Here is a 14654-nt window from a genome sequence, read left to right on the forward strand (position 1 = left end):
GGGTGCCACCTCCAAGAAGCCTTGCCCCCAGGACCCCCCCCCAAGCCCTGTCTTCTAGGTCTCCCTGGGCAGACAGACCCTTCAGCCCCGTTCATGCTCAAAAGGAACTCCTTTCGAAGGAGGGTTGTGTGTGATCCAATCCACCTTTGTAGATCCAGCACTGAAAATCCAAATGAAATTCCCAGCCCCAGTTGTGGAAGTTGTGCAAAAGCGTATCCATGCTGTTCCTGACTGATGCGGTCTATGGAAAGGGTCGAACGCAGCTACAAGGAATAATCAAATCTCTCCCACTCCAGGCCTCTGAGGAGCCCTATTCCCATCTGACTGGTCAGATAAAGTGAGAGACCCAACCGTCCCAGAAAATAGCATTCCCGTTGTTCAAAAAAAAAATCAAGGCTCTAGTCCCCAAGACCATAAATGAAAGTTTGAAAAGTGTGTTTAATACATGATGGAAGGAACCAGGGCTGGAATACAAGTCATCTTTCCCCTTCTTTGCAACAAGAACGTAATAAACTGTACTTAATACGCACAGGATCGTTTTGCTGTCACGTCTAGCAGAAACGCCATCTCACCCTGATTTAAGCGAAGGCTCCTACTATTCCTCACCCCAAAGTGCTGAAATTTGGCCCCTAACCTGCCCCCCCCCCCAGTTCTGCAACCTGCATTTAGCACTTCCATTCAGGTCCAGGGGCATAAACGGTCTCATTCCGCATTATTCCTGGTGGTCTTCATTTCTATTTTGCAAAACTGATTCTGGCTTGGCTAGACCGAGGAGCAGAAGGCTACGCAAGGAAATAGCCCCCCCCCTGCCCTGTGGTCACTCATCCACCCCCAATGAGCAGAAACATTATTCTGCATCTCTCTGGTTTTTGAGGTGCCAGCAGAAAGCACTACCAAGCCTCTCTTCGTAACCCTAAAGCAGAAACCTGCCTATTTAAGGAAGCTGAATCGTGCCAGGGCCAGTGCCAGGGTGTTCTGGAAGGCTGGCATCAGGGTGAGCCATTTTTGCTGCAGCAGCCCTGCAGCTACAAGCCACAGGCTGCAAGTCCTCTCAGCTGGAGCCTCTGAAGCATCTCCCATTTCCAGCTGTTGGAGAAGGAACCCCCAGCCTGCCAAAGCAGAACTGCTTCACGCTCCCCCCCAGCCCAAAGGGCCAGGCCAACAAAGAGAGCCTGTCTGGGCCACAGCAACGGCTGCACGAGCCCAGCTGGACAGTGACATCAGCGGACAGGTCAATCCCCTCGTTCAGATCTGCATGAATGGGGAATCTGTCTCCGTTGGCTCCCGCAACCTCTGCCCGGGTGCCAGGCTCTGAAGCCACCCAAGGACCACCTTCCTCCGGCAGCTGAGCAGCTCTCTACGGAAAGCGAACCCACCAACGGTCACCCATGATCCGGGACCGCAACGCCGAAGCATTTGGAATAGCGAAATGACGCGCTTCCCAAAGGGCAGTCCTGCTCGGGAAGAAAAAGAAGGAACAATTGAAATCAATAAACTGCCCGGAAGACTCGCCTTCCCCAATTCCATTTGCTTCTGTATTTATTTTCCTTCTCAGGAAATCTTCTACACATGCTCAGGGGACGCCTGTTCTCCAATTAAGGGCGAAAGTAACACGATAATGGTAAATTAACAAGCTCAGTCTGCCGTTCCGGCTGCACGCTTCCTCTTGCATAAAGGACCTCAACTGCTTTTTATCTGCTTGAGTAAAGCCTAAGAGCGGAGCCGAGAGATTTACGGGCGAGTCCAGCGATCTCTGCAAAGTTCTAGGACTGCATGTGCAACCGGGAGAAGGCAATCTTACACATCATTACCTGCAAAGATAAGCTGCGCTCCGTCGACCGATCGCTTCTGGGCAGGGATGCAGGGAAAAGGCAGCAGACAATTAAGAGAAGGGAAACTTACTTCTGAGTAGACTTGCAGGCTTGTGCACCTGATGCCCCTTGCTTTTGGAACGCTTTCTGGTTTTGTGTGGGTCTTTTTTTTTAATGCTATCCGTTTCCTTTCTAGCACCATCCGAAGCGGAAGGTGGCGCCTGAAATCTTTCCCAGAAATGGATCATAAATGTTTTGTTGCTGTAAATAGATGGGAGAGGAGAAACTGCTATTCGGTCATCTTGTCCGGCTGGGTCTATAGAATGGCAATCCCTTTAGGGCAGTGTTTTTCCAACTTGGCCCCTTTAAGAGGGGTGGACTTCAACTCCCAGAATTCCCCAGCCAGCTATGCTGGCTGGGGAATTCTGGGAGTTGAAGTCCACCCCTCTTAAAGGGGTCAAGTTGGAAAAACACTGCTTTAGAGCTTCAGAGACAAACTTCTTGGAGGGGTGGGGGACAGAGAGAGCACCTAAACTCTCCCCCCTTTCTATTTTAGGGTAGCAACTCTGAGATCAGCCGAATTCTCATGTTCCAAAAACATTTTCTGGCAGATTTAAGACTCCGTACCTCTGGCCTCATTTGTGTCCACAGCCACCCTGCGAGGTCCACCTGAGCTTCCACCACCGCAGTGGGGCACTGGAGCCCCACTGTCTGCCTTTACATTCAACCCGGGAGGGCCAGGGAGGGGGCTTCTCCCCAATGGTCCACTCAGTTTCCTTTGCATCGATCTGCAAGGCTGCATCACTTAATGGCCTTGGTGGGCAAGTGTGCCACAGCAGTGAAAGAGCAGATGGGCATTAGTGGGCTGTGAAATGCAGAAATTAGCTTGGCTGCCAACCAGCGGAAACACAGCCCCACACACAGACCGGAGAGCTCCAGATTCTCCCCCTTGAATTGCTTCAGTTTCCCACAAATTGTCCTCATGAAGATGGGAGATGGGAGATCTCTCCAAGCCAAAGAGAAATTCCCTACGCCGTCAGTCCCACGAGGACCAGCTATTAAAAGAAAACCTAATTCGCCACCCTGCCCACCAAGACCCAACCATCAAGTTGACTACTGGTAAGTAGAAAAGATAAGGTCTATTTCCTTCCTTCCTTCCTTCCTTCCTTCCTTCCTTCCTTCCTTCCTTCCTTCCTTCCTTCCTTCCTTCCTTCCTTCTTCCCTCCCTCCCTTCCTCCCTCCCTCCCTCCTTCCCTCCTTCCTTCCTTCCTTCCTTCCTTCCTTCCTTCCTTCCTTCCTTCCTTCTCTTGCTTGCTTGCTTGCTTGCTTGCTTGCTTCCTTCCTTCTTCCCTCCCTCCCTCCCTTCCTCCCTCCCTCCCTCCTTCTCCTTCCTTCCTGCCTTCCTGCCTTCCTGCCTTCCTGCCTTCCTTCCCTCCCTCCCTCCCTCCCTCCCTCCTTCTTCCTTAGTTAGTATTTTCAGTCTGATTTTTTACCCCGCCCTTATCATTTTTCATAAATAACTCAAAGCAGCAAACATACCTAATACCCCTTCCTCCTCCTATTTTCTTATTTTTTAATTAAAATTAAAAAGTTCATTTTTAATCATTTAATTAATTAAAATAATTTTTTAAAAATTAATTAAAATTAAAGATTTCCCTATGTTTAATCTTTTTTTAAGGTGAAAGATTCTCTTGTTAATTGTCTATGTGTAAAATAGATAAATAAAAAGAGATGTTTCCCTTTTAAAAAGTAAACAAATATTTCCCCAACCTCCTGAACTAAAGAAACCTTTGTCTCCCCACCGAAACAACAGCCACAATTAAAAAGATTTTTAAAAAAATGGTGAAATTAAGATACCTTGAAAGGAACCCAGGAGTGAATTTTGGTGCCAAAGAATTTTGAGCTCAAATTCTGATACTGAAAATATTTTTTTTGGCTAAGCGCTCCTGTAAAGACACACACTTTTTCTAAAAGAACAGGCCCGATTCTTGGGTTTCCTCCTACCCCTTGGTTGTGGCTGATGAACTCTGGAGCTGGATTACAGTAGATACCATAAGGCTGAAATCCACCCGGCCTGAATTAAGACCGTGTTTTAAAATCTATACTAAAAACAATAACGATTCAGTACAATCATCTCTGTGTCACATGGAAGATCCCATTCTTCTGTTCTGAGTTGGGGGCTGATGAAACCTTTACAGGTCGTCCTCGTTTAGTGACCCCAATTGGGACTGGCAACTTGGTCATTAAGCAAGACGGTCGCGGAGTGAAACCACAACTGGGCTTACAATCTTCCTTTAACTTTCCTTTGCTTTACAGACCTGCGTAGGTCATCAAGGCAAGGATTAGTCACAAAGTTACTTTTTCATCACAATCATAACTGCGAAGGGTCACTAAACAAGGCAGTCGCTAAACGAGGATGACCAGAACTCCTTTTAACACTGTTGAGGCATTATTTTTTTGCAACCAGGCTAGGTTTGCTAGAAGATTATAGGTGCAAATTTGAATTAAAAAAGCAACAAACCAGAAGGGCACAGAATTAAAGCAGGGTTCGCTGTGCCATCTGAAAACCGTTGCCAGTCCCAAACTGCCAAGCTGCTCAAATCCGACATGATGCAAAGTTCCAGCTAACTCCCTTGAACCGCTGGAGCATCTCGGCTGGCTCCACATCACGCAGCCTTCGTGGTCCAGATCTTCACAACTTTTTCTCTTTAGTAAACGCAGAAAAGGTAGCAGGGAAATCACTCTAAACAGCAAACACTTGCGATGGTCAGCCTTCGGACACCTCCAGAGAAGGGATAGAAAAGCCCCGACCTCCCACGTTGCTTGACTGCAACTCCCAGCAGCTCCTCTCTATGGGGCAATGGTGTGGGACGCTGGGAGTTGTAGTTCAGCTGCATTTGGAAGGCCATTAAGTTCCCAACCCCTGTTGTCCAAGCCAGAAGCCTTTTCCTAACACTTCCTGTAAACCAAATCCATTCTTCCCCAAGTAGCTACGGCCCTCTTTTCATCTCCTAACTGCAAACTGTTAAGCATTAACCAGGTTCAGTTTTCCAGAGTCATAGAAGCAAAGAAGTGTCTGCATGTAGCATTGTCCTTTAACTGTGAGGCCCGCCGTGGGCCAATGGTGCGCGGCCAAACGCTTCGCTTTCTCTGGACCAAAAGAAGAACAAATCCTTGCAGAGGCACTGCCTGACTTGCACAGAATCCTAAAGCCTTTTCAAAGGATCGCAAGCCACACAAGCACCACCTGAAGGATGTCAGCTGAAGAAGAGAACAGAAGCGCCCAACTGGACGAAACATTCTCTGAAAGAACCAGGCTCTGTCCTGAATGAAGTCTAGCCTCTTGGACGTTCTGGCCATACCAGACGGTTGAGAAGAGCTTTTGCGAAAGGAAAATGTACAGAAGGGGCGGGCGCAGGGGTTGGAGACAGATCCAGGAAACAGCAGCAGGTGCTTTGACAGTCTGCCCACCCGTTGCCAAAGGGCACTGGCGTTGGGAGGCTCGGACCTAGAAATTTTAAACATTTGTCCTTGCAGGGGCTGCCAAAAAGGATAAAGGTCAGAGCAAGCTTTTAGGAAAACCTAGCGTTACATACGACTCTGTCCCAGCCTTTTCAAAGACAGCATCCTCCAGATGTGCAGGACTACAATACCCAGAAGGCCAGCTGGCAGAGGCCTTTGCAGCTCAATCCAGTCATAGAGCACCAGGCCAGGAGAGGAGATCCCAAGAAAAGAGGGATCCTTTAGAACCGGCAAGGGATTAAACTGCTCGCTTGCTTGCTAGATCACACAGTGGACAAAATCTGACTTCTTCCAGATTAGACACCAAAGGCTGGATTCTGAATTCCCATGACATATTCCCACACTTGTTCATTTTACTAATTCAGACAGTTTTGAGAACATAGCCTTGGGCTTGAATGCATTCCATGCTCCTTTGCACAGAAAAGTGTGAATTCAAAATAAAGCTGCCTTACACAAAGGCACACCAGCGTGAATCTCCACAATCAAGCCTATACTTATTAACTACCCCATGGTTTAACCAATGAACCTAATCCTCTGGGTTTACATGCCCTACCCAACCCCACAGACTGAGTCTGTGCAACACACAGGGCCACTGGCTAGCTTGGAGTTCAACGTGTCTTTGCTCTCCCAGGTTTCAAACTGGAGTTTTCTGATCCCACCCGTGACTAAACCTGGAAACTCTTGAACGCAGAACTGGGAGCCTTCTGCAGAATTTAGAGCCTTCTGCTCTAGCAAAGCGAGGGGCCAGATGGAGCCTTAAACCTGGACCTTCCAGCAGGGAAAAACTCAGCCAAGCTACAAAGAAGTTGCATCTCCTAAGCTCAGAGCTTTTCCTAATCAGCTTTGAAGTCCACAGGCTGAGAATGGCAACTTGTATTTTTCTTCTGAAAAACCCAGTTCCGGAAAAAAAACAGCCTATTCTGTAGCAGGTACCCATGTAAGAGAATCGCTCTTTGCAAAGTATGACCAGGAAGTGTTTGAAACCAGCAAACGGCTGAAACCTGCCTTTACGCCTCTCCCAACAACTGAACCTCCGAACAGCATTTGACCTGCTGCTCTTTATCTGCCAGTCACTGCAAGACGATGCACATCAGAGAGACCCATAATTCAGCCAGGCGCAAGGCATTGTTCGGTGTCCCTAAGTCTCTTTTCAATCAAGTGTCCAGCTTTCAAGAATGTGAAAGTAGAAGAGACTGAAACAAGACGCGCTTGCACCAGGTTGGACGAATCCGTGGCCTTCCTTGAGCAGACCAGGGATGAGTGATCACGACCGTCCTAATCTGAGCCTCTGGGCGTTCTTGGAACAGCGCCTGGAGAAACAGATCGGGGCTCTGGCGCCTGCTTTGACCAGGACTTCCAGAAGCGCGGGAAAGAGTTCCACCTCGCTGCGCTACTGAATGATCCACCCAAACAAGAAGTCCAAACTGCCCCCGAGCTTTCAACCATGTGACGCGGCTTTGGTGAGCGTCACCCGCAAGGCTTTCCAACATCCACACTGCCTTCCCCGCTTCGTTTGGCACTTCCAGGATGTCTTGCGCCAACCTCGGTGCCCCTTGCCCGTCTCCCGCTTCCTCGCGTGAAGGAGAGCCTCGGGAGCCGCCCGCGGTGAGTCAGGCCAGAGCCGAATGGAGAATTTTTCACAGGCCTTTCCCGAAACAGATGCTGTCCGGGCTGCCAAAATAAGCAGGAACTGCTGTTTGGCAGCCCAGCGGCCTGTTAGAGAGCAAAGGGCGGAGAAAACGTTGGGGCTGTGACACAACAGTTTGTTTCTTCCCTCCCGGAAAGTGGAGAAGTTGGGGCATTATTTGTTGGTGGAACAGAAGGCCACCGGACTTCCTAGCCAAGCACTCACTCCGGCGGGCAGGGAGCCACGGGCTTCGGGGTGCTGCGCAGCATTTATCTGACCCTCCCACCCCCTTCCTTCTCGATAACAAATGCTACGGGGAAACAGATGTGGACGTCTCCCGCTGATATTTGTGCGATGACAGACAGGCTCTGCAATCCTTCATGCGGGGGCTGGGGATCCTCTAGCACCACCTGTTCCCTGCCCTAGCAGAGAACACACACGCGCACGCGCGCACACACACACACAGAGCCCTCTGTGAACTCATGACATTAACCAGGGAGGGAAAGAAACAGCAGTGAGTCAAGGATCTACCCCAACCAGCTTCCTCCCTGCCTGGAAAATAAACCGCTGGCCAGCCAAGGTTTGGGGCAGCCCATGCCCATGCCTGTGCCCACTGCTTGTTGCATGCTGTGGGGCCACCACCTCCTTTAGCAAGCCCCCAGGCAACGTGAGGGTTTCAATGATTTTAAAATCACTGGATTTGGTTCTTCTCAACCGGGGAAGCTCCTGTTTGCTCAGAGGGAATGGCTTACGCAGAGTTAGACCAGCAAGCCCACAAAACACAGACCGAAGACACCAGATTGGGGGCTTCCCCAGGCCTGGTATGTGCACTGCACTAAGCCATGATTTAATTGCCCATGGTTTGTTGAAGGAAGAACAGTGGGCTGGGTTTGCACAAGAGGCTAAAGCACAAGCCGTGGTTTACAAACCAGGCAGAGGTTCCCAAAGCAGAACAGGGGGAAGCCATTAACACGGGCAGGGCAGCGTCAGGGCTCACCTTCTCAGCAACCTGGGCCATTCGCCAACATCGCAGAAGCAGCAGCGTCCTGCGGATTCCCTGTCCCCCGGCTCGTCACATTTATCTCTCTTCCTTCTGGCCACCCCAGGACAGCTTCTTAGCTGCTGCTGCTTCAGCAAATCAAAACTGAAACACTAGAGGGGAGCAGGGGCCTGTCAGGGGCAGAAGGAGCAAATTCCGGTGCAACCAGGATGCTAAGATGGCTTGACCAGCACTGAAGACCTCCAGGAAGAAGGCAGAGGAAAAACACCTTGTCCCAGATCAGTGGCTGATCAGCAGCTCATCTGGGGCAGGATGTCTTAGGACTGACGTCACTTCCTTCTCCAAATCTCAGTGAAGGGGACCAACCATTCTCCACACCTTTAATTGACAATGCAGACGTTTGCATGCAAAAGCTACGTTCTGCTCTGGCGGAGATACGGCCCCTTCTCAAATGCCCATGGCTTCAAATACCCATTGCAGGGAAACAGTGGGACCACCTCCTGCTTCCACCAAGAGCATCTCCTGGCCCTGAGCAAAACCAAGATTGGACTTAGATGGGCTTGGCCTGAACCAGCAGTGCTGGTCTTCCTTTCTTCTGGTCTACAGCTCACAGATCTCATCACCGGCCACCAAAGTGGCGTGGTTTTAGTAAACAGCCCCCTAAAGGTGATTCATGGAAGGAGGGAGAAGAAGAGGACAACCAGCAGCAAGGCAGATGGACTCAGTTACAGCAGGGGTGAGTGCACCTTTAGAAGACCTGAAGGACAAGGTTGGAGACAGATCATTCTGGAGAAGTCTATCTTTGTGGTCACCAAGAGCTGACACTGCCTTAACAGCACATAATCAATCAAAGTTTCTGATAGGCTCAAAGCCCCTAACTTTCAAACCACCTGCCCTGAACCAATAGGACCACTTTAAGGTCCCTGACTTCCAAATGAAATCTTCACCGCAGAAGAGAAACTCCAAAAAGCCTCTTCTTCCTCACCGTTCCACTCAACGGTACCATCAGATGAGCCCAGCTCCTGTCCAAGTTATTCCTGTCACAGTCTTCCATTATGGCCCAACATGGCCACTGGTATCGTGAAGCTTCCCAGTTCACAGGCATGTAGAATTCTGAAGGTATTTTAAGGCCCAGAGCTCCAGGTTGGAGAAGCTCTCATTCAAAGGATCCCTGGGTTCCGGTTTCTTTCCACTCCCCAGCAGAACCAGAATCCCCCTTCAATCAAGAAACGGGTTTCCATTGGTCAGGGAAACTTCCCAATGCCTTTGAAGTTCATGGGCCAAGAGGGAGCGGCCTGTCTGCAATACCCCGGCCACCTCGTGAGCAGCCTGAAAGCCTGGCTCTCTACACCCTTGGGTGTCAGGGGCACCACCACCCCGTTTTTCAATGGTGAAAGCAATACACCCTGCACCCTTCAGGAACACTGAAACTGGAAAGCAACAGTGCGCTCTTCCATGGCTACCAAATACCTTAAAGTCTAGACCACTGCAGTGATGGGATGAGCAGCGGAGCAATGCAAAGCGATGCCACACTTCGGGCTTGGTTTCTTTTTATTCACCATGTTGGGCACATTTGGAAAGGCTGACATAAAAGCACACAGAACAATCATTAGAAATGACTGCAGAATGGTAGGTGAACTCTCCCAAATTCCCGTTCCTTTCAACTTTGTAGGCTGCATATACAGGGAGTCCTCGTTTAGTGACTGCCTTCTACAGCGACAGTTCGCAGTTATGGCGGTGATGAAAAAGTAACTTTACAACCAATCCTCGCACTGATGACCTTCGCAGGTCAGTAAGGCAAAGGAAAGCTTGAAGGAAGATTGGGAGCAGAGTCGCAGTTTCACTTAGCGACTGCTTGGATTACTGACCAAGTTGCCAGTCCCAATTGTGGTTGCTAAACAAGGACTTCCTGTACTTTAATATGCTAAAACATAGTAACGGCCATATAAAGGAGAAAAGAAAATGAAACATCTCAGGTGGGTTAGGTGTTCCATCATGGCCCACCTGCAATAGTTCCTAACCTCTCCCACTGAATGTGACAGCACAGCCTAACCCTGCACTAAATTTATTTTATTATCAGTAATACCAACAAAGCTTAAACATCTACAGGTCAGTCCCTACGATAGGTGCCATTCCTCAATCCACCAGGGACAGAGTCTTGCTGATACAGAACAATTTTTCATAATGATGGAAGCTGCACACCTCTCTGGGGGGAGCGTCGCAAAGAGTGGAGGCTACCGCAGAGAAGACAGCCCCGCACATGTTTTTTTCTTGTTAAAGCATCCTCTGTGGCCCGCAAAGCAACTCTCGCTAGACCACCTGTGGCCGCTGCTCAGAGCAATCACGCAAAGGGGCCCTACAAACCGTGTTTCTTGTTTGCTTGCTTAAGAGGGCAACAAAGAACGAAACCGGTCAGATCAACCAGGGCTTGCGTTTGGTGCTCCCTTGCTTTACAGCTGAGCAGAACCGTTTTCTCGCAAAGAACAGAGGGCAACTTTTATGGATTTCCTCTTAAGGCCTTTGCTGTCAAGAATCCAAACCACAAGGAAGTGCTCTGCTCTCCAGCTACTAGGCAGAAAGGAAGTCAGTCCTGTGTGTCTCCATCGCTTCGCTGGCTGGGAACGATGACGAACGAGACTCTGCTGGGGGGTTGCTCTGGATCTGGAAGGGACACCTGTCTTTCGCAGGAACCAAAGGCGGACTGGACTGGCAAAACGTGACACGCTCGCTTCTCTGCTCCCTCCACAAATGATGCCCTGCCCTGAGCTGGACAGCAATGGTGTTTTCCAAGGGGGGCCCAAAGGATGAGTACGCAAGACTAGAACAGCACCCACATTTAGAAACAAACAAGTCTTGCGAACGTGGTGCGCTTATGTGCTTCCTTTAGTACAGATAACACTCTGCCGCTCGCCTACACACCTGGAGAGAAATCCATTGGGTGAACCTCAAAGCCAGAGATTCGTCTTGGCTAAAAAGCCCCTAGCATGGCACCCGCTGGAGAGCCAGGGCCTTTCCAACAGCAGTGCCAGGCAACTGCGCCACCCCCCGCAGAAGGCCAACCAGAAGCTTACCTTTTGGAGAGAGAGCGGTGCGGTTGCAGGCAGAGCAAAAAGATCCCTGGCCACAGCCGATTTGCCTGCGAGCACCAGCACGGCACATTCGGGGCAAGCGCCAATGGTCAGCCGCTTGCCGTCGTCCACCAGCAAACTGCCCGGCCCCCGGAAGGAACCCAAGAAGACGGGCAGCCTGGCCACTTGCACTGCTTTTAATCCAAGGCGCCGTTTCTTCTCTTGTCGGCAGAAGAAGCAAGCGAAGGTGTCCACCTTGTACTGCCGAGACCAGGCGCTGCTCGGATGCTGGGCGCCGCCTCGTTCATGGTGCAGCCACTGGCCCAAGAGGTCGTGGTAGCACAGCACGCAGGTGGCCACAGTCCCCGTGGCATCGGCCGGCCTGGCCCGCGGGGCCGGCGGATACACCACGAGGAAGGGGAAAAAGGGGTCCTTTTCGCCAAAGCGGCCCGGAGGAGGGTTGACGCTGACTTGGAACTCCTTGTTGGGGCCCAGCTGGGCACCGCAGATGTAGCAGCCAGAGGCCAGGCCTGGCTGGGCCGAGCTCGGGGGCCGGGGAGGGCCCTCGGCCTCCCCAGCTGTGGCGAAGACCTGGTGGTACCTGCCCAGGAAGCTCTGCACGGAGGTGATGCACTGCTCATTGCGGCAGGCACAGTAGGTGGCCCACACGTCCTGCAGCACCGCGTAGCAGCGGGGGCAGCTGCGCACCTGGCAGCGCTTGTTGGGGCCCCTGGCGCGCGGGGGGCAGGGCAGCAGGCTGAGGAAGGGGAAGTGCATGGCTGCCCTGGAGCTGCCGTTGGGGGCCCTGGCCGAGACGGCGCGCCCGTCCCGGGTGCAGTCTTCGCCGCAGAGGTAGCAGGCTTCCGGGGAGCGCGGCAGCGGGGCCCCGGGAGGCCCTTCCTCTCCAGCAGGCCCAGCCCGCCGCGGCTGCGCGGCCGCCAGGGGCACCACGTAGAGCCTCTGCAGGACGGGCACGTCGGCCCCCTCGAAGCTGTGCCACTGCTGCATGAGCGAGGCGTGGCAGCAGGGGCAGACCAGGGCGCTGCCCGCGGGGCTGAGCGGCAGGGCGCCGGGCGGCGGGCTGTGGAGCCACAGGAAGGGGAAGAAGGGCGCCGTCGAGGCTCTCTCCTGCTTCTGCACGTGGATGCGCTGCTGCGAGCCCGGCGCCAGGGGGGAGCCGCAGACGTAGCAGGCCAGCGCGCCGCCACCCGCCGCGGCTCCCCCGCCGCTGCTGCTGCCGCACGCCGCCCGGGGCTCCTCGTCGCTGGCGATGTGGATCTCGCTCTCCTCCGAGGAGCAGGAGTCCGACGGCGGCCGGCGGCCGCGGCCCCCCGCCCAGGGCCGCTCGCCCGCCGCGCCCTCGCCGCGCCGCGCTTCGGGGCCGGGCTCCGGCGGCGAGCGCCCAAGGCTGTCCATGGCCGCCCCGCGCGCCGCGCTCCAGAGGGGCTCCCCGCTTCCCCGGCGCCGCGCCGGCCGCGGCCGCTTCCTGCGAGGCTTCGGGGCTAGTGGCAGCCCGTTCCCCGGGTGAAAGGGGATGGCCGCCCCCGCCTCTTCCGGGGGCGGCCGCAGCTGGCCCCCCTGGCGGGCCCGAGCGGCCAGATGCGCGCCCGGCCCGTCGCGCTCTTCCGCGCGCCCGGCCCCGGGGCTGCCTCGGGCGCCGCTGCCCGGCCCGGGGGAGCGCGGCTCGGCCTCCGACAAGGTCTCGTCGTCCGAGAGCGAGGAGAGCGAGGACTCGCCGGCTGGCCCCGCTCCGGGCGCGCCGCAGGGCTCCTGGCCGACGAGCGGGCTGGGGCTGCGGCTGCGGCTGGGACGCCGCTGCTCGTCGGCGCCCAGCGCGTAGGAGAGGTTCCACTCCTGCGGCGCCCGGCGCAGCCCGCCCGCCGCTGCCGCCGCCGCGCCCTCGCACTGGTAGGGCCGCTTGAGCCAGTACATGCGCTTCTCCACCGGCGTCCGCGCCCGCTCGAAGGAGTCCCACTGCTCGGCCAGGAAGCAGCGGCAGACGGCGCAGACCACGGCGCAGCCCTCCGGGCTCACCTCCTGCGCCCCGGGCGCCGGCTCCTGGTGCTGCAGGAAGGGGAAGAAGGGCTGGTTGTCGCGGGGCGACCGCACTTGCAGCCGCAGCTCCTTGCCCCGGCTGATCCCGCCGCCGCAGACGAAGCAGCAGAGGGCCGCGCCGGAGGAGGAGCAGGCGGCGGCGGCCGGGGACGCGGGCGGACAGTAGCGGCTCTTCGCCGGCGGCGCCCCCGCACACTCGTCCCCGGACGCGATCGCGGCCATCAGCCGCTGCTTGCGGGAGATCGGCGCCTCCTTCCGCGGATGGTCGCTCATTTCGCCCGGGAGGAGTCGCCGCCCGAGCAGCAGAAGCGGCGGCGGCGGCGGCGGCGGCGGCGACGGTTGGAGAAGGCTCCCCCGGGCTGGTCGCTCATCTTGCAGGCGCCGGGCGGCCGGAGCGTTCGGGGCGGGGAGTTGGCGGCGCTTAGCGGGTTCCCATCTGCAGCCTCGCCGCCGCTGCCGCTGCCGCTGCTGCTGCCGGTCCCGCCGGCGCTGGGGAGGCGGGTGGGAAGGATCCGGGCGTTGGAGGCTGGCGCGGGCTGTCCTGCTGCGGCCGAAGGCGGGGGCCGCTTGCCAGCCGCGTCCGCTCTAGCGTTAACTTCGCCCGGGCGGAGGAGCCGCCGCCGCCGCCGCCTGTGCAAAGTTTGGCTGCGAACTCGGAAGCGCCATCGCGCCGGCTGGCTGGCTGGCCGCCCCCTCTTTCCCTCCTCCCGGGAGGTGGGTCTCCGCAGCACCAGCCGCGCTGCTCCAGCAAGCCAAGCCCCGCGCCCGCCGGAGCCCGCTCCGCTCTCCCCCCGCCAAGTTTGCAGGCGGTGGGGAGGGTCGGGCTGCTCGCCAAAGCGCGCGGGGACGCCGCTGCCCCCGTCGCCGCTGCGCCTGCTTGACGCCGAGAGGAAATGCCCCGGGGAGGGGGCTGCCCTCGGACCCGCCGCAGAGCCCGGCCCCACTGCCGCCGGAGCCTCGCGGGGGCCCGGCGGCGGCGGCGCGGCCAGGCCGGCCCTCTCCTCGGGAGCAGCAGCCTCGGGGAGCCGGCGAGAGCTCGGGCTGACGGAGGGGGCCGGGGCCGGCTCGCTCCAGCCTGCCACAGGCCGAGCCGTTCCAACGCGCGCCGACGAGGGGGGCGGGCGAGCGGAGCCCCCGGGCCAAAGGCGAGCCCTCCCCGCCGGCGCGCAGAAAGCGGGGGCTGGGCGGAGTCTGACCCGGGCGCCGGGGGGGGGTTGGAGGTCATTCCACCTGGAGGGCGCGAGAGGCCGGGGCGTCGCCGGGGACCCTCCCTGCCCGCCTGGCGCTGCAGCGCCGACAGTCGCGAACGGCAGCAGGAGAGTCGCGTTGGCAGCCAGCGGAATCCGGCCCTGCAGCCACCGGGGCTGGGGGGATTCGCCCCTCTCTTTGCGGGGCCGAATTTCGCCCCTGCTTCTCTCCCCGCGGCTCCTCTGCCGGAAGGGCCTCGATGAGACCGGGAGGGGGCCGCAAAGATCCCCTTCCCAAGCCCTGCCCCAAAGACCCTCTTGCGGGAGCCTCCGATGCAAACGAGCACATGCAATTCCATGCAAGTTCCATTCGTCTGAGTTCCC

At 55.9% G+C, this 14654-nt stretch overlaps 1 protein-coding gene across 3 annotated transcripts in view; it reads right to left on the reverse strand.

The window, feature by feature from the left end:
* GSE1 (Gse1 coiled-coil protein) overlaps positions 1 to 13755 on the reverse strand; it is a 271237-nt gene extending 257482 nt beyond the window's left edge. For 2 of the 3 annotated variants that reach the window (XM_088136183.1, XM_088136182.1), the window contains exon 1: positions 11032 to 13755. In XM_088136183.1, the coding sequence (XP_087992309.1) occupies positions 11032 to 13356 (2325 nt within the window). In that variant the 5' untranslated portion in view covers positions 13357 to 13755. The remainder of the gene's footprint in view (positions 1 to 11031) is intronic. The other variant, XM_088136181.1, reaches the window with a different exon arrangement.
* Between the last annotated feature and the right edge of the window lie 899 nt (positions 13756 to 14654).

The sequence above is a fragment of the Python bivittatus genome, unplaced genomic scaffold, assembly GCF_059951505.1.
Source record: "Python bivittatus isolate LINGU-HERP-01145 unplaced genomic scaffold, Pbiv_v1 ctg000190_np1212, whole genome shotgun sequence".
Lineage (NCBI taxonomy): Eukaryota > Metazoa > Chordata > Lepidosauria > Squamata > Pythonidae > Python > Python bivittatus.